The sequence below is a fragment of the Hemitrygon akajei genome, chromosome 10, assembly GCF_048418815.1.
Source record: "Hemitrygon akajei chromosome 10, sHemAka1.3, whole genome shotgun sequence".
Lineage (NCBI taxonomy): Eukaryota > Metazoa > Chordata > Chondrichthyes > Myliobatiformes > Dasyatidae > Hemitrygon > Hemitrygon akajei.
In genome coordinates, this window is record NC_133133.1 from 177,021,081 (window position 1) to 177,044,007 (window position 22,927).

A 22,927-nucleotide genomic window follows, 5' to 3' on the forward strand; every position below is an offset into this window, starting at 1 on the left:
TTTTAGCTAAAGCCGTTCTTCCGTGGTGAGGCCCACCAATTCCGAGGCAAATGGAAAAGGACGCACGTGGGCTATCCACCGGTTGTCGCTATTACGCTGTCACGGGATTTCTAGCGTTTCTCCTGGTGCGTCTGAAGGGGTTGTTCCCCAGACCCTCTTTTATCCTTACTCACGGGGTCTCAGATGTCAGTCAGGTTGGGATGATGCCATCCCCCAACCAGCCCACGTTGCTCATTCCTTGAGGGCTTCGATGAATAGCACAGTGCTCAATACACAATTCCGTCTCCAAGAGACAATGGCCGTTTCCTGTGGCTTTGTATCGCTGAGGGGCCAGGACATTCCAAACCCCTTGTGGATTCTGCGTGTCTTTCTCTCATTTCCTGGGTCTCCTGACCTGAACCAATAGCGATCTTGCGATTCTCAAAAAGGAGGGGGCTACTTTGTGCCGTTCGGCCCCTCAGAGTTGGGGCACAGGCGTAACACTGCCTATTAGCCTTCCTATATCTTCTCCTGAAAGTCACCTAGCTACCCACCTGGTGCAACTTAGGGGTGACTACTTCCCTGTAACTCCAATCAATAATCTCCTCACTCTCTCATACAAGCTGAAAGTCATCCAGCTGCTGCTGGATTTTTTATTCTAGTAATCATAATGCCATTAGCTTCAAGGTAGTTGTGGGAAAGGATAGGTCTGTTCCTTGGGTTGAGGTTTTAAGTTGGAGATAGGCTAAATGTGGATTGGGTAGGTTCTTTTCTGGCAAAGGTGTACTTGGTAAGCATGAGGCTTGCAGAAGTGACATTTTGAGAGTAGAGTTTGTATGTTCCTGTAAGAATAAAAAGCAAGGATAACAGATTTAGGGAACCTTGGTTTTCAAGAGATATTGAGGCCCTGGTTAAGAAAAACAAAGAGGTACATAGCAGGTATAGGCAAATAAGTTTCTTCAGGAGTATCAGAAATGCAAGAGAACATTTAAGAAAGAAATCGGGGGGGTTAAAGGAAGGCATGAGATTGCTCTGGCAGATGAGGAGGGAAAAAAATCTTAAGGGCTTCTACAAATGAATTAAGAGCAAATTGATAACAAGGGACAAATTGGATCTCTGGTAGATCAGAGTGGTAATCTATGTGTGGAGTTGAAAGAGATGGGGGAAATCTTAAATTGATTTTTTGCATCTGTTTTACTTGGGAGAAGGACACAGAATCTATAGATGTGAGGAATACAACAGTGAGGTCATGGGCCCTATACAGATTACAGAGAGGGAGATGTTTGATGTCTTGAGGCAAGTTGGGGTGGATGAATCCCCAGCGCCCTATGTTCTCTTGGACCTATGGGAGTGAAGTCCAGAAATTGCTGGGGACCTAGCAGATATATTTAAATCCTCCTTAGCGACAGGTGTAGTAGTGAAGGATTGGAGGGCATTAATGTTGTTCCAGTCAGCTTGACATCAGCAGTGGAAAAAGGACCGGATATACAAGTATTTAGATAGACATGAACTAATTAGGGATAGTCAGCATGGTTTTGTGCATGGTAAGTCATATCCAACCAATCTTTATGTCTAGTAAACACGAGGAAATCTGCAGATGCTGAAAATTCAAGCAACACACACAAAATGCTGGTGGAACACAGCAGGCCAGGCAGCATCTATAGGGAGAAGCACTGTTGACATTTTGGGCCAAGACCCTTCGTCACCCTATAGATGCTGCCTGGCCTGCTGCATTCCACCAGCATTTTCTGTGTGTTGCAATTTTTATGTCTAACTAGAGTTTATCAAGGAAGTTACCAGGAATGTTGATGCAGGCAAGGCTGAGGATATTGTCTCAAAACCTTTTACAAGGTCCTGTATGGGAGGTCTGTTTAGTTGCTTGGCATTCAGGATGAGGTAGTAAATTGGATTAGACATTGGCTTTGTGGAAGAAGCCAGAGAGTGGTAGTAGAGGGTTGCCTCTCTGACTGGAGGCCTGTGACTAGTGGAGTGTTGCCGGGATCATTGCTAGGTCTGTTGTTATCTATATCAATGATCTGGATGATAATGTGAACACAAAATACACTGCAGATGCTGGGGTCAAAGCAACACATACAACACACTGGAGGAACTCAGCAGGTTGGGCAGCATCCGTGGAAAAGAGCAGTCAACGTTTTGGGCCGAGACCCTTCATCAGGACTGAAGAGGGAGGGGGTAGGGGCCCTATAAAGAAGGTTGGGGGGGGGGGAGGGTGGGAAAGGAGAAGGCTGGTAGGTGCCAGGTGAAAAACCAGTAAGAGGAAAGATCAAGGGGTGGGGGAGGGGATAGGCAGGAAAGGTGAAGAAGAAATGCAAGGGGAAAAGCACTGTGGGTAGTAGAAGATGATGGAATCATGAGAGAGGTGATAGGCAGCTGGAGGAGGAGGCAGAGTGAAACTGGGATAGGGGAAAGGGAGAGGGAGGGAATGACCAGAAGTTGGAGAATTTGATGTTCATACCAAGGGGCTGGAGACTACCCAGACAGTATGAGGTGTTGCTCCTTCAACCTGGCTTGGCCTCATCATGCAGTAGAGGAGGCCATGTATGGACATATCCGAATGGGAATGTGAAGCAGAGTTGAAGTGGGTGGCAACTGAGAGATCCAGGTGAGGCAACACTTCACTTGTGAGTCTGTTGGGGTCATCTATTGCTCCCGATGCGGCCTCCTCTACATTGGCAAGACCCAACGCAGATTGGGGGACCACCTCGTTGAGCACCTCCGTTTGTCTGCCATGACAGACAGGATTTGGCTGTCCAAATACTTGTATATCCTACTTCTATATCCAATTTCTCAGAACACCTTCCAATAATTTACCTACTACTGATGTCAGGCTCACAGGCTTGTAATTACCTGGTTTAATTTTGGAGCCTTTTTTAAACAACAGAACAACATGAGCCACCCTCCAAACCTCTGGCACCACACCAGTGGCTGAGGACATTTTAAATATTTCTGCCAGGGTCCCTGCAATTTCTACACTAGTCTCTCTCAAGGTTCCAGGAAATATCATGTCAGGCCCGGGGGATTTATCTACCTTTATTCGCTGTAAGGCAGCAAGCACCTCCTCCGCTTTAATCTCTATATGTTCCATGACACTACTGCTTGTTTCCCATCCTTCCATGTACATTATGCCAGTTTCCTGAGTAAATACTGAAGCAAAAAAAAAACTGTGTAAGATCGCCCCCATCTCATGAGGCTCCACACATAGACAGCCAGTCTGATCTTCCAGAGGACCAGTTTTGTCCCTTACTATCCTTTTACTCTTAATATTCTTGTGGAAACCCTTCAGGTTTACCTTCACATTATCTGCCAAAGCAACCCCATGTCTTCTTGTTGCCTTCCTGATTTCCTTCTTCTGTATTTTCTATACTCTTCAAGTACCTCATTTGTTCCTTGTTGCCTATACCTGCTATACACCTCTTTCTTTTTCTTAATCAGATCGCCAATATCCCTTGAAAACCCCTATGCTTGTTAACTTTGCCTTTAATCCTGGCAGGAACATGCAAACCCTGCACTCTCAAAATTTCGCCTTTGAAGGCCTTCCGCTTACCACATCCTTGCCAGAAAACAACTTATCCCAATCCACTCTTCCTAGATCCTTTCTCATTTCTACAAAATTGGCCCTTCTCCAATTTAGAACCTCAACTTGAGGACCAGACCTATCCTTATCCATAATTAACTTGAAACTAATGACATTATGGTCACTGGACCCAAGATGTTCGCCTACACATACTTCTGTCACCTGACCTGTTTGGTTCCCTAATAGGAGATCAAGTATTACATCCTCTCTCGTAGGTACCTCTATGTATTGATTTAGAAAACTTTCCTGAATATATTTGACAAACTCCAATCCATCTAGCCCTTTCAGTGTGGGAGTCCCAGTCAATATGTGGAAAGTTAAAATCCCCTACTATTACAACTTACTGTTTCTTACATCGGTCTGCTATCTCTCTACAGATTTGTTCCTCCAATTCTCTCTGACGATTGGGCAGTCTATAATACAACCCTATATTAGTGTGGTCACACCTTTCCCGTTCCTCAGCTCCACCTATATGGCCTCTAGACAAGCCCTCTGGGTTGTCCTGTTTACACACAGCTGTGATATTTTCCCTGACTGGTAATGCCACTCCTCCCCCTTTTATCCCACCCCCTCTATCACGTCTAAAACAACGGAACCCCAGAACATTAAGATGCCAGTCCTGTCCCTCCTGCAACCGAGTCTCACTAATAGCAATAATAATCCCACGTGACAATCCACACCCTAAACTCATCTGCCTTACCTACAATACTCCTTGCATTGAAATAGATGCACCTGAGAACATTTCTATCACGTACAAACCTTTGATTTCTGTCTATACATGCAGTCCTCGCATGACCTTTATTCTCCTCCACCTCACTATCTGCTCTAACACTCTGGTTCCCCTCCCCCTGCAAATCTAGTTTAAACCCCCCAGAGCAGCACTAGCAAATCTACCTGCGAGGATGTTAGTCCCTCTCCAGTTCAAGTGCAAACTGTCCCATCAGAACAGGTCCCACCTTCCCTGGAACAAAGCCTAAAGGTTAATTTGCAGGTTGAGTCTGTGGTAAAGAAGGCAAATGAAATGTTGACATTTATTTGAAGGAGAGTGGAATATAAAAGCAAGGAAATAAGGCTGAGCCTTTACAGGACACTAGTCAGGCTGCACTTGGAGTATTGTCAACAGTTTTGGGCCCTTTATCTCAAAGGGGATGTGTTGTCATTGGACAGAGTCTAGAGGAGGTTCATGAAGATGGTTCCAGTTATGAAAGGGTTAACATGGGAGCTTTTGGCAGCTTTGGGCCTGTACTGGCTGGGATTTAGAAGAGTGTGTGGGTATCTCATTGAAACCTATCAAATGTTGAAGGACTGTTATAGGGTGGTTGTGGAGAAAATGTTTCCTATGGTGGGTATATCCAGAATTGGAGGGCACCACCACAGGATTGAGGGGAGACCTTTTGGAACAGAGGTAAGGGTGATTTTTTTTTGCCAGAGAGTAGTGAATCTGTGGAATGCTCTGTCACTGGCTGGGGTGGAGGCCAAGTACGTGTGTATATTTAAGGCGGAAGTTGATTGTTTCCTGATTGGTCAGGGCATCACGGTATAGTGAGAAGGCAGGTGTATGGGGTTGAGTGAGATCCGGGATCAGCCATGATGGAATGGTGGAGCAGACTTGACGGACTGAGTGGCCTAATTCTGCTCTTATGTTTCATAGTCTTACGGGTTAATTGTCTATTCAGAAATCTGCAGGTAGTGTTCATGGGTTCATCGTCTGTTCAGAAATCTGCCGGCAGAGGGGAAGAAGCTGTTCCTAAGACATTGAGTATCTTCAGGTTCCTCTACCTCTTCCCTGATGATGGTAATGATAAGAGGGTGCATCATAGGTGGTAAGGTCCTTAATGATGGATGCCACTTTTTGAAGCACCATCTTTTGAAAGTGATGGTGAATGTAGAACATTACAGCACAGGAAGAGGCCCTTTGGTCCACAGTCTGTGACGACCAAAATGCCAGTCTAGCTGAAATCCATCTGCTTGCATATGGCGCACACCCTTCCTTTCCCTGCCTGTTCATGTGTCTGTCTATTGCAGACGTAACTATGATAATCTGTTCCACCACTTTCACTGGCAGCATGTTTCAGGCACCAACCACTGTGTTTAAAAAAAAATTGTCTCATAAATCTCCTTTAAATTTCCCCCCTCTCACCTTAAACCTATGCCCTCTAGTATTTGACATTTCCACCCTGGGAAAAAGACTCTGTCTATTATCATTGTTGAAGCCAGGGATAATCACACAAGCTCTGATGTTAATCCTTTCTCTGCCAGCATCTGTAGAATGAGAAAAGCCACAATGTGCTCAGGTAATCATCAAGATCACTTTTTGATTTGATTCAATCACCCTGTTATCTTACACTGTGTTCCTTTCTCCTTTAACCTTGCTTTTAATATCTTATATTAGCTGTAGAGTTGAATAAAGTTAAGCACATTGTATATTCTGCAGTTTGACCTGTTTATGATGTTAATCAAATTACTATATGTACAACATATGTCAAGGGATTTAAGCAGTACATTACAGCATATTCAGACAGAAATATAACTGTTTATATGTTACACTGGATCATGAATTATTAAATATATTGTCACTTTTTTTTCCCAGCCATGGTTCACTGATGATTTGAATTATATGTCCACCACTGCTTCGTCTTCATAACACATGCTGGGATTAACAGCTGTACAAAAACTGTGACATTTAATAAGTTAACAACATATTGAATTTGCTTTTAATGAAATGGTTCCCAAACTATTGTGGGCTTAATGTGAAAAGATCTGGGGAGAACTGCTTGAAAGCGGCTCCCTCTCCCATGATGCTTATAAAGCCGTGAGTCGTTCATCAGCTGAATGTGAGCAGCTAGTAATTTGTGTCAGTGTACACTCATTGTGAGAAGTGGCTGAGAGTGTCAGGAGCTTCATTCAGTGTATTGGTCAGGAGGGGGCTGAGAGCTGAGGGGGGTGAGTGTCATCCAAAGATGATTAATGGGCTGTCTAGGGTGCAATAAGGGCTCATATATGCTCAACACTAGTGTGTAGTTCTACCTCCTAGGGGAAGAATGCTAATGGCTTTGTGTAGACCTGTGTATAGTGGCAGACTCGGTGGAAGCTAAGGAATTTCATACCCTCTTCGGCAAATAAAACTGTCAGCAGAGTGACAGAGATCAGAAAGTCAGGGATCTTTTACTGAAACACAGTGATCCATAAACTGATGTTCCAAGGTGTTGTGGAGTCTCTTGCATTTGCTCCATAAAAGGAGACCTTAGTGTCAGTGAGGAGTAGGCACTGGGGGCTGATTCCAGACCCAACATCACCTCACTTGGTTAAAAGAGCAGAAAATCAGAAGACATTTAGGAAATGGGGTTCTTCCCCAGGAATTCCTGGAGGTAGTTTTTTTTCAAGAGGAACAAAAAACGTTCTGTCACTGTGGTTAAGAGCTAGGTCTAGCAGCCAGCATAATGAAATTGTACAGCACAAGAATGGGCCCTTGCGGCCCAATTCGTTCATGGGTCTGGGGTTTGGTTCAGGTGTAAGTCAATGGGAACAGTTTGCATGGACTGGATGGACTGAAGGGTCTATTTTGCCAAACATATGTCTATACAAAGCCATCGGCATTCTCTATGACTCTGAGAGTGATGGTGTTACCTATTGACACCGGTTCACTTCCTTTCCTACCTGAGTACCAATCCACGATTTTGCACCTCCGCCTGCAGCACAGAGTCTGACGCAGGCTCTCTGTATTGCAGGGCTTTTATTCTGCTCATCTTTTATTGTCTAGCACGTAAAGCTGAAACACAGAACTAATACAATATACCAAATCTGGGAATATATTCCTAAAAGCAGTATATCAACACATAGCATAGCAGTTAGCGTAACGCTTAACAGTGCCACCGACCTGTGTTCAATTCCCTCCACTCTCTGTAAGGAGTTTGTACATTCCCCTATGACCGTGTGGGACTCCTCCAAGTGCTTTGATTTCCTCCCACACTGCAAAGATGCATGGGTCCGTGTTGGGACTGGAAGCATGACAGCACTTCTAAGCCGCAGCCAGTACATCCTCAGATGATGTTGATTGTTGACACAAATAATACGTTTTACGATATGTTTCAATGCACATGTAACGAATAAAAGTAATCTTTCTTCTCTTTAGTCCAGCTAGGAATGATCGTCTCATAATTCATCCCCTATTTTGCCTGGTTTATTTGGGGAAATATGCTGCATTCTTTAGTGACAATTAACATAACTAGTGTTATTCATAAATAGTTGAGCACTTGGTTTAAGGTGAAAGCTCTCTGATTACATGCCAGATGTGAATGTGGGTAGACGCCATCACACTACGTGTTGTCTGGTGGAAATGGCTGATCAGAGGAGCGGGGCAGGTGGTGTCAGCTGAATGAGGATGTGATTAATGGGAAGTGGCATAGTGAGCGTGTGAGCAACTTGACAGGGACTGGCAGAGCACACTGGTAGAATGGGGGAGGCGACAGTCTCTGGTGATTGAGTGAGTGAGTGGGGGATTGGCTGATGAGGGCAGAGACAGATTTAAGTTGTTCACTGGTACAGAATGTGCCCACCAGTTAAAGATTAGCTTGATTTGTCACTTGTACATTAAAACAAACAGTGAAATATGCCATTTGTGTCCAGGACCAACACAGGATGTGCTGGGGGCACCTTGCAAATGTTGCCACCATTTGACACCAGCATAGCATGCCCACAGCTCACTAACCCTAATCTATATGTCTTTGGAATGTGGGATGAAACTGGAGCACCTGGGGGAAATCCACACGGTCATGGGGAGAATGTACAAACTCCTTACAAACAGCAGTGGAATTGAACTTCAGTCACTGGTGCTGTAAAAAAAAACATTATGCTACACTACCATGCCACCCAGTTATAAGGGTACTGACCATTGCATTATGTGCCATTACTGTGGTGGAAACTCACTGGTGACAATAACTGACACCAGAAGGGAGAGAAGCCATGGAGTAGTTGGAGCGCACACACATGTAGATTGTGTGTGTTTACCTCAGCTGGAGAATGGTGTTGCCAATGAGTGTAGTACATGGAAAGGGCTGCAGAGATCCCATGGGCAGAGTCAGTCACATGTACATGTACAGCAGCTGAAACTGTGGCCAGTCTGCACCTTCACCTGCATTGATTGTTATTTAGAGGTTGTGAAACACCATAAGTACTCCAGGTTGGGATTGGGAAGCTTGAAGTCTAAAACACAAAAACAGGTTCCAGCGAGACTACACCCACCAGCTGTTGTCAACCCCCAGAGTCTACACCCTGTTTACACACTTTACCAACCTGCTGCAGACATTTAATCTACAAACTATGGCTTGGGTTGTGCACTCAGGGAAGAACGTGGAAACTTCTTGCAGACAGCATTGGGGGCACAGATTAAGCCACTGAAATCACTTATATGATTGAAACGTATAAGATTATAAAGGGATTGGACACTCTAGAGGCAGGAAACATGTTCCTGATGTTGGGGGAGTCCAGAACGAGAGGTCACAGTTTAAGAATAAGGGGTAGGCCATTTAGAACGGAGTTCAGGAAAAACTTTTTCACCCAGAGAGTTGTGGATCTAAAGAATGCTCTGCCTCAGAAGGCAGTAGAGGCCAATTCTCTGGATGCTTTCAAGAAAGAGTTAGATAAAGCTCTTAAAGATAGCGGAGTCAAGGGATATGGGGAGAAGGCAGGAACGGGGTACTGATTGTGGATGATCAGCCATGAACACATTGAATGGTGGTGTTAGCTCGAAGGGGCAAATGGCCTACTCCTGCACCTATTGTCACTGTCAGGCAGCAACTTTACCAGCTACCCACTGCTAGCAGCAGAGGCGGCGGCATGGCAGTTAACTTTACAACAGCGGCAATTGGGATTCATTTCCTGCCACTATCTGTTTAGAGTTTGTACGTCACCCCTGTGACCATTTGGGTTTCCTCTGGGTCTCCTCTCACATTCCAAGGATCTACAGATTAGGGTCAATAAGTTGTGGTCATGTAATGTTGACACTGGAAACATGGCAACGCTTGTGGGCTGGCCCCAGCACAATCTTGGACTGCGTTGGTTGTTGATGCAGACGACACTTTTCACTGTATGTTTCAACGTACACATGACAAATAAAGTTAATCTTTAAGCTGCACCATATTTTTGCAAGATTTTACAAAATTTTTGTGCATAATGTTCCATGGTTCATCATTTTCACAGTCAGTATGGTGCCTGTTGCCAAAATAATGCTCAAGGATCAGGACGCATCAAGAATATGTAGAAGTTGTTCAGTAATATGCCCGGATCTTTTCAAAAAGTCACTTCCCTAAATTCTAAACACAAGAGATTCTGCAGATGCTAGAAATCCATACTAACTCATACAAAATGCTGGAGGAACTCAGCAGGTCAGGCAGCATCTTTGGAGGGAGTAAACAGGTGATGTTTTAGGCCGAGAATCCTGATGAAAGCTCTTGGTCCAAAACATCAACTTTTTATTCCCCTTCATAGATGCTGCCTGACCTGTAGAGTTCTAGCATTCTGTGTGTGTTGTCTTCCTAAATTCGAGAGATCATAAAGCAGATACATTTATGAGAAGTGTAATGAGCTGTATCGATTGAACTGACTACACTGTTTGTGCTGTATTGTAGTGGTGGGATTCTATACTTGTGCTTGCCAATCTTGCCTTTATATCCAAAAGCCACATTATTGTGCATCATGCCAGAAAAAAAACTTCTAACTGCATCCGTCAGAGACCTTGAGCACTCTACAATGAATCTTGTGAACAATACAAGTATGAGGTTGGTGGAGCAGGATTCTGGGAGCACCCACTAACCCAGTGAGGTTAATGTGCTCTAGAAAAAGCTATTTTCATGCTGTCCTTTTATCAACAGACAACTTTATTTGCCATATACATTTTTACACAGAGAGTAGTGGGTACCTGGAATTGTAAGAAACATAAGATATAGGAGAAGAATTAGGCCATTCAGCTCTTCGAGTCTGCTCCGCCATTCCATCATGGCTGATCCCAGATCCGATTCAACCCCATACACCTGCCTTTTCGTCATATCCTTTGATGCCCTGTAGAGGCAAATACTTTAGGGACTTTTAAGAGATGTTTAGGTAGACACATGAACATAATGAAAATTAAAGGATATGGATATTGTGTAGGCAGAAGAGATTAGTTTAGTTAGCCTCTTGATTACTAATTTAATTGATTTGGTTCAACACTTCTTGCGCTGTACTCTTGTGTTCTATATATATTTACATGTATTAGGAATTTGCTGTGGTATATTGGCACAATATTTAACAGTAAACAAAATTCAATAATTATAAAGAATAAGAAATTATATAAAAATAAAGTTATCAGTACAGATACAGAGTAAAGTATGCATAAATACATAAATATCAGCATGTATTGATACTGGATCTGTCTGCAAAACAACTTCAGTGGTAGGCTCTGTGAGTTACAGCCAGTCACCAGGAATATTTCTGCTTGACTTGGAATACATGCAAATACTAGTAAAATAGTTACATTGAATGAGTATTGAAATGTGGATCAATTGTCACTTTGTGTTCCAGACCTCTAGTAAAGTGCGGAGGGCTGAATATCTGACCTGCCTTCAGTTTGTTTCTCTTGCTGCATGCACTTTCTGAGGAGCATTCAAACTTTTAATTTTCTTTCAGTCACACAATCAATCTTTTGAACAACATTCCAGTGTCAAGCCTCGATCTCCTCTTCAGCCCAGACATCGAATGTAGAGCAATCGATTACAACGGGAAGAAGATGGACGCAGTTGAGGTTTTGCTAGCTTTTATGGAGAAGAGAATAGACAGGGTAAGGCACACGTTGGTTTTGTGTTCAAATCCAGCCCTATCCAGTGATGTTGTGACACCCACTGGTGCTGAGGGAGAAATTCTCATGCTGGGTTAAGATATGCTATGTTCACATCTTCTCTTCATCGGGATCACTTGATGTAGTTTCATTTTAGTGGGCATTCCCAATTACCAATGTTATTTATTTGAGTTCAGTAGGAATTAAGTGAGCAGGCTTTCACTTGTCTTCTGGTTTTAAACCGTATATTATGACAAAAATGCACTGATTTGCATCATTTATAAATACCGGCGTCACATTTTGCATGAATAATATCAAATGTCACTACAAATCTTCCACACCATGATCAGAGGTACTTGAGTGAGGAAGATGTACTTGCATTCTGACAGGTTTACACAGGGTTTATCACCACTTTCTGTTTGTCCTTTACAATTCCCAAGGGGAAGAGGGCAAAGAATTACTCCTTCAATGCTTTTTCCTTCCATTCTTTTGTAGGGAAATGAATTGAAGCTCATTATTTCAGTTGCTTAAAGTGGGGAATAAGATACATTAGGGAGTAATGTACACTGGTGTTTAGAAGAATGAGGGGATCTCACTGAAACCTATCGAATATTGAAAGGCCTAGACAGAGTGGATGTGGAGAGGATGTTTCCTATAGCGGGGAAGTCTGGCACCAGAGGGCACAGCCTCAGAATAGGATGTCCCTTTAGAACAGAGATGAGGAAGAGTTTCTTTAGCCAGAGGGTGGTGAATCTGTGGAACTTATTGCCATAGTCGACTGTGGAGACTAACTCATTGGGAATATGTAAAGCAGGGGTTGATAGGTTCTTGATTAGTCAGTGTGTCAAAAGTTACGGGAAGAAAAATGGGGTTGAGAGGGATAATAAATCAGCTATGATGAAATGGAGGAGCAGACTCAATGGGTCAAATGGCCTAATTCTGCTCCAATGTCTTATAGTGTAAAATGTGCATAAATAACAGCATGCATTCACAATGAAAAATCTATTGTAAACAGTGGTTTAAAGTGTTTACAGTGCAGTGTGATATTATGTGTATCAGCCAGGGAGCACAAGTCTGGGGCTGGAGTTGAGGAAGGCTCTGGTTAATGCAGAGGAAAAGGTATTTCCTAAGGTTAGGTAGTCCTTCATTAGAAACCTGGAGCAAAGAGACCTATAGGAACAAAAGAGCTAAGCTGAGATATTCCACTCCATGGCCTGAAGCTGGAGTTTTTTTGAGCCAACAGGAAACATCAAGCATATGATAAACAACTTCTCTAATCCTTTGATTTAAAAATGAAATATTAATTTATTTATTTGTGCCCTCATGTTTGATAGGGGACCAATTTAAAAGAAGGACTGACTCCAGTTTTAAGCGTTTTGACAGAGAGTTGCAGGATTCACAAAGATATGAGAAAATATATCCGTTCAAGGGTAAGGAGTTGAAAAGATATATCAGAAAATAAGTTATTCGATTCTTTCACAGAAAATTTGAGAAATATTTTAGTTGTTTAAGTATCTCTGGAGCATAGAACACCAGAAATTGGATTAACTTTGTTAAAACTATAAATGGCAACTTGGTAAGATCCAACTTCTGATCAAAGCTCAATAAAATCTGTAATTGTTTGTCTTAAAAACTGTGTCAATTACTCCGTCCACTGCTTTCCCTATTTCTCTTTTCTAATTCACATTCTGTCCCAGATCTCAGTGGCTTTTAGTGTATATTTATTTTCAAAGTGTATTTATCTAAGTAAATTATACCTTAATTAAAATTAATGATGAAAGTTCTGTGACATTGTCAAAGTCAAGGAGATTTGTAAAACGGGATTATTTTTCATTCGAAACCCACGCTGACTATGTGAGAACTCCTTGTTGTAGTTTAGCATCACCTCTAAACTCCCTTTACTGAGCTTGTTTCCATGGCGCCACATGTTTGTTCATTTAGATGCTAGAACAATTGGCAAGGCAGACAACATCGTGGATAGAGAAAGAGCGTTAATCTATCAGAATGAAACCCGTTCATCTTTAATGGGGAAATTAGCAAACAGGTTAGTTTTATGCAACACGCACAGAATGCTGGAGGAACTCAGCAGATCAAATAGCATCTATGGAAAAAAGTACAGTCGATGTTTTGGGCCAAGGTAGCAAAAAGTGTAGACAGAGTCCATGAAGGAGAGGCTGGTTTCAGTGATGTACTGTGTATTTCTTGGGCAGTTTCTCATGGTTTTAGACAGAGCAGTTGCCATACCAAGCTGATATGCATCCAGATAGGATGCTTTCTATGGTGCATTGGTAAAGAACGATGGGCACATGCTTAATTTCTTTAGCCTTCTGAAGAACTAGAAGCATTGGTGAGCTTCACCGTGGTGTCAGTGTCGTAGGTCCAGGACAGGCCATTGGTGATGTTCATTCCTGGGAACTTGAAGCAGTCAACCATCTTGACCACAAGACCAGTTGCTGTAAACAGAAGTGTGTGCGCCAACTCCTTCCTGAAGTCAATGACCAGCTCTTTGTTTGTTGACATTTAGGGAAACGTTGTTGCCATGGCACCAGTTCATGAGGCTGTCTATCTCCTCCTTGTACCACAGCTCATTGTTACATCAGTAGGAATGGGAGAACTGATTGGAGTCTGTTGACACAGATGGATGGCAGATAAATGCGTGCCTGAAGAATTGGAGCAGGGGGTGGGGATTCAGATTTCTGGATAATTGGGATCTTTTCTGTGACAGTTGTGACCTGTTTTTAAAAAAAAGGACTGGTTGCACTGAAATCTGAGGGGGACCAATATTCTTGTGGGCAGGTTTGGGAGCGGTTTAAACTAATATGGTAAGGGGATGGGAACCAGGATGATAGAGCTGAGGATTTTCATCATTCTTCGATGTTGAAGACACTGGCAGTGTGCCAGAGGTCTGTTTGTCAGGAAGCAGGAATGAGTGTCATTGCTATTACAAAGGAAAAATTGCTAGGCAGACTGAAAAGATGGATGTAACATGAACATAAAGAAGGACAAGCCAATGATTGGGTGCAGACAGAGCAAAGAATTAAATTGTACCACAGAGGCAAAATTCAAAAGGGCAAAGAATGCAGGACTGAAGATGCTGTATTTAAATGTGCATAGCATTCGCAATAAGGTGGATGAACTCATGGCAAAATTAGAGTTTGGTTGTTATGACGTCGTGGGCATCACTGAGTTGTGGCTGAAAGAAGGCCATAGTTAGGAGCTTAACATTAAAGGATATGCTTTGTATGGAAAGGACAGGCAGAAAGGCATAGGCCGTGGTGTGGCTCTGCTGGTAAGAGGTGGAATTACATCTTTAGAAAGAGGTGACATAGGGTCAGAGAATGTTGAACCTTTGTGGGTGAAGTTGAGAAACTACAAGGGTAAAATAAATCAATATGGGAATCATATATAGGCCTCTAAATAGTAGCAACGGTGTGGGGTTGAGATTGCAAAGGGAGCTGGAAAAGGCATGTAATAGTGGTAATGACACAATTGTAATGGGAGCCTTCAATATGCAAGGGGACTGGGAAAATCAGATTGGTGTTGAATTGCAAGAGAGGGAACTTGTTGAATGCCTAGAAGCTGGCATTTTAAAGCAGTTAGTGCTTGAGCCTACTTGGGGAAAGGCTGTATTAGATTAAGCGTTGTGTAATAACCCAGATCTTATTAGGGAGCTTAATGTGAAGGAATCCTTAAGAGGCGGTGATAATATGATTGAATTCGTACTGCATTTGGAGAGGGAGAAGCATAAATCACATGTGTCAGTATCACAATGGAATAAAGGGAATTACAGAGGCATGAGAGAGGAGCTTGCCCAGGTGGATTGGTGGAGGATACTGGCAGGGATGATGGCAGAGCAGAGATGGCTGAGGTTTCTGGGAATAGTTCACAAGGTGCAGGATAGATATCTCCCACAGAAGTTGTTCTCAACTGCCAGTGGTATGCAGCCAATAATATAAAGCAGGAAACTAGTAGATTTTTTAGTTATAGAAAGAGAGAATGGGAGCTGAGATTTCTTATTGGACCACTGGAAAATGATGCTGATGAGATAGTAATGGAAGTCAAAGAAATGGCAGATGAACTAAATGGTACTTTGTGTCATTCTTTGATGTGGAAGACACCGACAGTGTGCCAGAGGTCCTTTTGCCAGGAAGCAGGAATAAGTGTCATTGCTATTACAAAGGAAAAAGTGCTAGGCAGACTGAAAAGACTTAAGGTGGGTAGGTCACCTGGACCAGATGGATTACATTCCAGATTTCTAAAAGAGGTTGGTGAAGAGACAATGGATGCATTGAATATGATCTTACAAGAATCACTTGATTTTGGCATAGTCTTGGAGGAATTGAAGATTGCAAATGTCATTCCACTCTTTAAGAAAGGAGGAAGGCAAAAGAAAGGAAATTATAGGCCAGGTAGCCTAACTTAGTGGTTGGGAAAGTGTTGTAGTCTATTATTAAGGATGGATTTTGGGGTACTTGGAGATGAATGATAAAATAAATCAAAGTCAGCCTGGTTTCTGTAAAGGGAAATCTTGCCTGACAAATCTGTTAGAGTTCTTCGAGGAAGTAACAAGCAGGGTAGATAAAGGAGAGGCAGTGGATGTCATTAAATTGGATTTTCAGAAGGCATCTGATAAGGTGCCACACATGAGGCTGCTTAACAAGATAAAATCCTATGCTGTTACAGGAAAATCCTTGCATGGATGGAGGAATTGCTGAAGGGAAGGAGGCAGTGTGTGGGAATATGGCTGCCAGTGACTAGTTGTGTGCCTCAGGGGTCAGTCTTAGAACCTCTACTTTTCATATTGTTTGTCAGTAATTTAGATAACAGAATTAATGGCTTTGTGGCAAAGTTAGTGGATGATAAGAAGATAGGTAGAGCGGTAGATAGTGCTGAGGAAGCAATGTGATTGCAGCAGGACTTAGACAAATTGGAAGAATGGGCAAAAAAGTGGCAAATGGAATACAGTGTTAGGAAATGTATGATAATGCATTTTGGTAAAAGGAACAATAGTATGGACTATTATCTAAGTGGGGAGAAGGTTCAAACATCAGAGGTGCGGAGGGACTTAGGAGTCGTTGTGCAAGACTCCCAGAAGGTTAATTTACAGGTTGAATCTGTGGTAAAGAAGGCAAATGCAATGTTGGCATTTATTTCAAGGGAATAGAATATAAAAGGAAGGAGATATTGCTGAGGCTTTATAAGACACTAGTCAGGCAACACTTAGAGTATTGTCAACAGTTTTGGGCCCCAAATCTCGGGACGGATGTGTTGTCATTGGAGAGAGTCCTGAGGAGGCAGGATGATTCTGGGAATAAAGGGGTTAACATATGAGGAGTGTTTGGCAGCTTTGGGCCTGGACTCACTGGAATTTAAAAGAATGCCGGGGTGGGGGGGGGGGGGGAATCTCATTGAAACCTACCGAATGTTGAAGGGACCAGATAGAGTGGATGTGGAGAGGATGTTTCCTATGGTGTGGCTATCCAAAACTAGAGAGCACCAGCTCAAAATTGAGGGGTGAACTTTTAGAACAGAGGTAAGGAATTTTTTTTTAGCCAGAGAGTAGTAAATCTGTAGAATGCTCTGCCACAGACTGCGATGGAGGCCAGGCTTGTGGGTATATTTAAGGTGGAAGTTGATAGTTTCCTGATCAGTCAGGGCATCAAAGGATATGGCAAGAAGGCAGGTGTATGGAGTTGAGTGGGATCCGGGATCAGCCAAGATGGAATGGCAGATCAGACTCAATGAGCTGAATGGCCTAATTCTGTTCCTATGTCTTATGGTCTTACTGTCTTACAGAATCTCTGCAGGAAAAGAGGTGGAAGGACCTCTGAGAGGGAGGTGGGAGAGTCCCGCAGAGAGAAGTGGAAGGGTCTGGTCTAAAGAGGTGGATTTTCCATATTTAGAGCTAGTACAGACTTAAGGGATGAGTGGCCTCCTTCCATGCTGTATCTGTTCTGTAATGTTTTCTGGGTAAACTGGAGTCTCTTTTTCACGGGTATAGGCAGTGTGAGACACTTTCTGATAGTTGCTTTCACTAACCTAGGCTGAACTGAACTAGATCCAATATGACAGTGTTTGTAACTTGTCTGAGCTGATACTTATCCCATGTTGCAGATTTCCTCTGAGTCTGGATGGTTAAATTTACCTCTGACTGTTCAGTAATCATGCTGACCCAGCGTGGTTGGTATGGCAGAGGAAGGATTGGCCCTATAACCCTGCTGTTGAGCATCTCCTAATGGCCAGTTAGTTAAAAGCAGACATTATATCTGCTGCAACAGGAAGGTGCAGCCTAAGCTGGAGGACAGAAGCTGTCCTAATGTGCTGCTCTATAATTCCTCCAATTCCCAAAGCTTCATTAAGAACCACAGATGTATATGGGAAGGACGGTACACATTTGAGAAGTATTGTGACAATGGCATAATGAAAGTCTATTTATACGCTTTCTATATTAAATTTAATTTCAACTGTTTGTCCTGTCCATTCCCTGCTGACCTACAGTTAAATATCACAGAATGAATTAAGAATTTAATCTTGTGGCATGTCAAATCTCCTCCCCACTGGAAAGCAAAAATGTCTGTATTTTATCACCTTCTGCCAATCTTACTATCCCAGGTCCTGCCTCCCTTAAAAGATGTAACGAACCGCCCTGAAGTTGGCAACACTCTTCGGAATAAGCTGGTTCGCCTTATGACGCACATCGACACAGGAGTGAAGCACACAGCAGCAGAGTTTCTCTTTGTGCTGTGCAAAGAGAGTGGTGAGCATTAGGAATTTCCTACCTCTGTAACCACTCCGTACTGCAGTTAACCCAGTGATGAGGCTAGGGTTAAATCGGTGGATTGCAGCTCGTTGGGCCTGAAGGGTCTGTTCTGCGTTTTATCTCTAAATAAATAAATAAAGGGGGGGGTCTCACACATGCAGTTCAGGAAAGAATAATAACTTGTTGTTCAGTTACATATTACTGTATGTTTCTGTATAATTTTGTAAATAGTTACTGGCTATTGAAAATGTTTACTTTCTGTCTACATACCATCCGGGTGTCCCATTCATGTCTGCAGAATCTCTTGTCTGTTCCCCTCACTATTGAGTCCCCTATCACTACCGTCCCTGATGAAAAACTCATGTCAATATTGTGACCAGTGTTAGTCCATTTTTAACAGTGAAAATGACCAGTGTCAGTGCATTTGTAACTCTGAAAACCCATTCTCAATCCTCTGACCAGTGTCAGTGTGTTTGTAACTGTGAATGCACCTTGTTAATCCTTTGACCAGTGTCAGTGAAGGGCAACATACAGAGCTGATGGGCATCATTAAACCTGTGTCTTTATTCTCTGTTCATTATCCTGTATCACTTATGTTCTCTGTGTTGCCTGTATCTATGTGTCCATGACGATATTCTTTATCCCTGTACCTCTCCTCTCCCTACTTGTGCACATGACAATAAATTCCCCATGCTGGCTCTTTGAAAGAGCTTTTCACTGACCCTGCTCCCTCATTTTAAACCCCCCCCCCCCCCCCCCACCCCCACAGCCCAGACCTGCATCTTACAGACCAACCTATGTTATAGATCATCCAAATGCTACCGGCACTTAGTGTAGCAGTTATTACAGCTTGGGGTGTTCCAAAGTTCGGGGTGCAGCTCCAGCACCTCCTGAAAGGAGTTCCTTTGTTCTCCCCCTGACCACATGGGTTTTCACCAGGTGCTCCAGTTTCCTCTCACAGTCCAAAGACCTACTGGTTTAGTAGGTTAATTGGTGATTGTAAATTGTCCTGTGATTAGGCCAGGGTTAACTAGATATATAAGACCATCAGACAAAGGAGCAGAACTCGGCCATTCAGCCCATCGAGTCTGCTCTGCCATTTCATTATGAGCTGATCCAATCTCCCCTTTAGTTCCATTCCCCCGCCTTCTCACCATAACCTTTGATGCCCTGACTACTCAGATACCTATCAATCTCTGCCTTAAATACACCCAATGACTTGGTCTCCACTGCCGCCCGTGGCAATAAATTCCATAGATTCACCACCCTCTGGCTAAAAAAAAGTTTTTCGCACCTCTGTTCTGAATGGGCACCCTGCAATCCTCAAGTCATGTCCTCTCATACTAGACTCCCCCACCATGGGAAACAACTTTGCCACATCCACTCTGTCCATGCCTTTCAACATTCAAAATGTTTCTATGAGGTCCCCCCTCAGTCTTCTAAACTCCAAGGAGTACAGTCCAAGAGCAGTCAAACATTCCTCATATGTTAACCCTCTTATTCCCAGAATCATTCTAGTGAATCTTCTCTGAACCCTCTCCAATGTCAGCACATCCTTTCTTAAATAAGGAACCCAAAACTGCACACAGTATTCCAAGTGAGGTCTTACCAGTGCGTTACAGAGCCTCAACATCACATCCCTGCTCCTATACTCTATTCCTCTAGAAATGAATGCCAACATTGCATTCGCCTCCTTCACCACCGACTCAACCTGAAGGTTAACCTTAAGGGTATCCTGCACGAGGACTGCCAAGTCCCGTTGCATTTCAGAACTTTGAATTCTCTCCCCATTTAAATAATAGTCTGCCGGTTTATTTCTTCTACCAAAGTGCATGACCATACACTTTCCGACATTGTAATTCATTTGCCACTTCTTTGCCCATTCCCCCAATCTATCCAAGTGTTTCCTCAGCACTACTGGGCCTCCACCTATCTTTGTATCATCAGCAAACTTAGCCTCAAAGCCATCTATTCCATAATCCAAATCGTTGATATAACCATATATAACAATCACAGCACGGAAACAGGCCATTCCGGCCCTCCTAGTCCGTGCCGAACTCTTAATCTCACCTAGTCCCACCTACCCGCACTCAGCCCATAACCCTCCACTCCTTTCCTGTCCATATACCTATCCAATTTTACCTTAAATGACACAACTGAACTGGCCTCTACTACTTCTACAGGAAGCTCATTCCACACAGCTATCACTCTCTGAGTAAAGAAATACCCCCTCGTGTTTCCCTTAAACTTTTGCCCCCTAATTCTCAAATCATGTCCTCTCGTTTGAATCTCCCCTACTCTCAATGGAAACAGCCTATTCACGTCAACTCTATCTATCCCTCTCAAAATTTTAAATACCTCAATCAAATCCCCCCTCAACCTTCTACGCTCCAATGAATAGAGACCTAACTTGTTCAACCTTTCTCTGTAACTTAAGTGCTGAGACCCAGGTAACATCCTAGTAAACCGTCTCTGCACTCTCTCTAATTTATTGATATCTTTTCTATAATTCAGTGACCAGAACTGTACACAATATTCCAAATTTGGCCTTATCAATGCCTTGTACAATTTTAACATTACATCCCAACTTCTGTACTCAATGCTCTGATTTATAAAGGCCAGCATTCCAAAAGCCTTCTTCACCACCCTATCTACATGAGACTCCACCTTCAGGGAACTATGCACTGTTATTCCTAGATCTCTCTGTTCCACTGCATTCCTCAATGCCCTACCATTTACCCTGTATGTTCTACTTGGATTATTCCTGCCAAAATGTAGAACCTCACACTTCTCAGCATTAAACTCCATCTGCCAACGTTCAGCCCATTCTTCTAACCGGCATAAATCTCCCTGCAAGCTTTGAAAACCCACCTCATTATCCACAACACCTCCTACCTTAGTATCATTGGCATACTTACTAATCCAATTTACCACCCCATCATCCAGATCATTTATGTATATTACAAACAACATTGGGCCCAAAACAGATCCCTGAGGCACCCCGCTAGTCACCGGCCTCCATCCCGATAAACAATTATCCACCACTACTCTCTGGCATCTCCCATCTAACCACTGTTGAATCCATTTTATTACTCCAGCATTAATACCTAACGACTGAACCTTCTTAACTAACCTTCCATGTGGAACTTTGTCAAAGGCCTTGCTGAAGTCCATATAGACTACATCCACTGCCTTACCCTCGTCAACATTCCTCATAACTACTTCAAAAAATTCAATAAGGTTTGTCAAACATGACCTTCCACGCACAAATCCATGCTGGCTGCTCCTAATCAGATCCTGTCTATCCAGATAATTATAAATACTATCTCTAAGAATACTTTCCATTAATTTACCCACCACTGATGTCAAACTGACAGGTCTATAATTGCCAGGCTTACTTCTAGAACCCTTTTTAAACAATGGAACCACATGAGCAATACGCCAATCCTCCGGCACAATCCCCGTTTCTAATGATATCTGAAAGATCTCCGTCAGAGCTCCTGCTATCTCTACACAAACTTCCCTCAACGTCCTGGGGAATATCCTGTCAGGACCCGGAGATTTATCCACTTTTAAATTTCTTAAAAGCGCCAGTACTTCCACCTCTTTAATTGTCATAGGTTCCATAACTTCCTTACTTGTTTCCCACACCTTACACCATTCAATATCCTTCTCCTTAGTGAATACCGAAGAGAAGAAATCGTTCAAAATCTCTCCCATCTCCCTCGGCTCCACACATAGCTGACCACTCTGATTCTCTAAGGGACCAATTTTATCCCTCACTATCCTCTTGCTTTTAATATAACTGTAGAAGCCTTTCGGATTTACTTCCACCTTATTTGCCAAACCAAACTCGTAACTTCTTTTAGCTTTTCTAATCTCTTTCTTAAGATTCCTTTTACATTCTTTATATTCCTCGAGCAATTCCTTTACTCCATGTTGCCTATATCTATTGTAGACATCCCTCTTTTTTCGAACCAAGTTTCTAATATCCCTTGAAAACCATGGCGCTTTCAAACCTTTAACCTTTCCTTTCAACCTAACAGGAACATAAAGATTCTGTACCCTCATAATTTCACCCTTAAATGACCTCCATTTCTCTATTACATCCTTCCCATAAAACAACTTGACCCAATCCACTCTCTCTAAATCCCTGCGCATCTCCTCAAAGTTAGCCTTTCTCCCATCAAAAATCTCAACTCTAGGTCCAGTCCTGTCCTTCTCCATAATTATATTGAAGCTAATGCTATTGTGATCACTGGACCCGAAGTGCTCCCCAACACATACATCTGTCAGCTGACCTATCGCATTCCCTAACAGGAGATCCAACACTGCCCCATCTCTAGTTGGTACTTCTATGTATTCTTGCAAAAAACTATCCTGCACACATTTCACAAACTCTAAACCATCCAGCCCTTTTACAGAATGAGCTTCCCAATCTATGTGTGGAAAATTAAAATCTCCCACAATCATCACCTTGTGTTTACTACAAATATCTGCTATCTCCTTACACATTTGCTCTTCTAACTCACGCTCCCCATTAGGTGGCCTATAATACACTCCTATCAGTGTTACTACACCTTTCCCATTCCTCAATTCCACCCAAATAGCCTCCCTAGAGGAGCTCTCTAATCTATCCTTCCAAAGCACCGCCATAAGATTTTCTCGGACAAGCAATGCAACACCTCCTCCTCTGGCCCCTCCTACTCTATCACACCTGAAGCAACTAAATCCAGGAATATTTAGTTGCCAATCACACCCTTCCTGCAACCATGTTTCACTA

At 42.9% G+C, this 22,927-nt stretch overlaps 1 protein-coding gene across 3 annotated transcripts in view; it reads left to right on the forward strand.

The window, feature by feature from the left end:
- Nucleotides 1–22,927, forward strand: part of ric8b (RIC8 guanine nucleotide exchange factor B) — a 133,002-nt gene that overhangs the window by 81,507 nt on the left and 28,568 nt on the right. For 2 of the 3 annotated variants that reach the window (XM_073059810.1, XM_073059809.1), the window contains 3 exons: nucleotides 11,237–11,387; nucleotides 12,719–12,814; nucleotides 17,997–18,141. In XM_073059810.1, the coding sequence (XP_072915911.1) occupies nucleotides 11,237–11,387; nucleotides 12,719–12,814; nucleotides 17,997–18,141 (392 nt within the window). The remainder of the gene's footprint in view (nucleotides 1–11,236; nucleotides 11,388–12,718; nucleotides 12,815–17,996; nucleotides 18,142–22,927) is intronic. The other variant, XM_073059811.1, reaches the window with a different exon arrangement.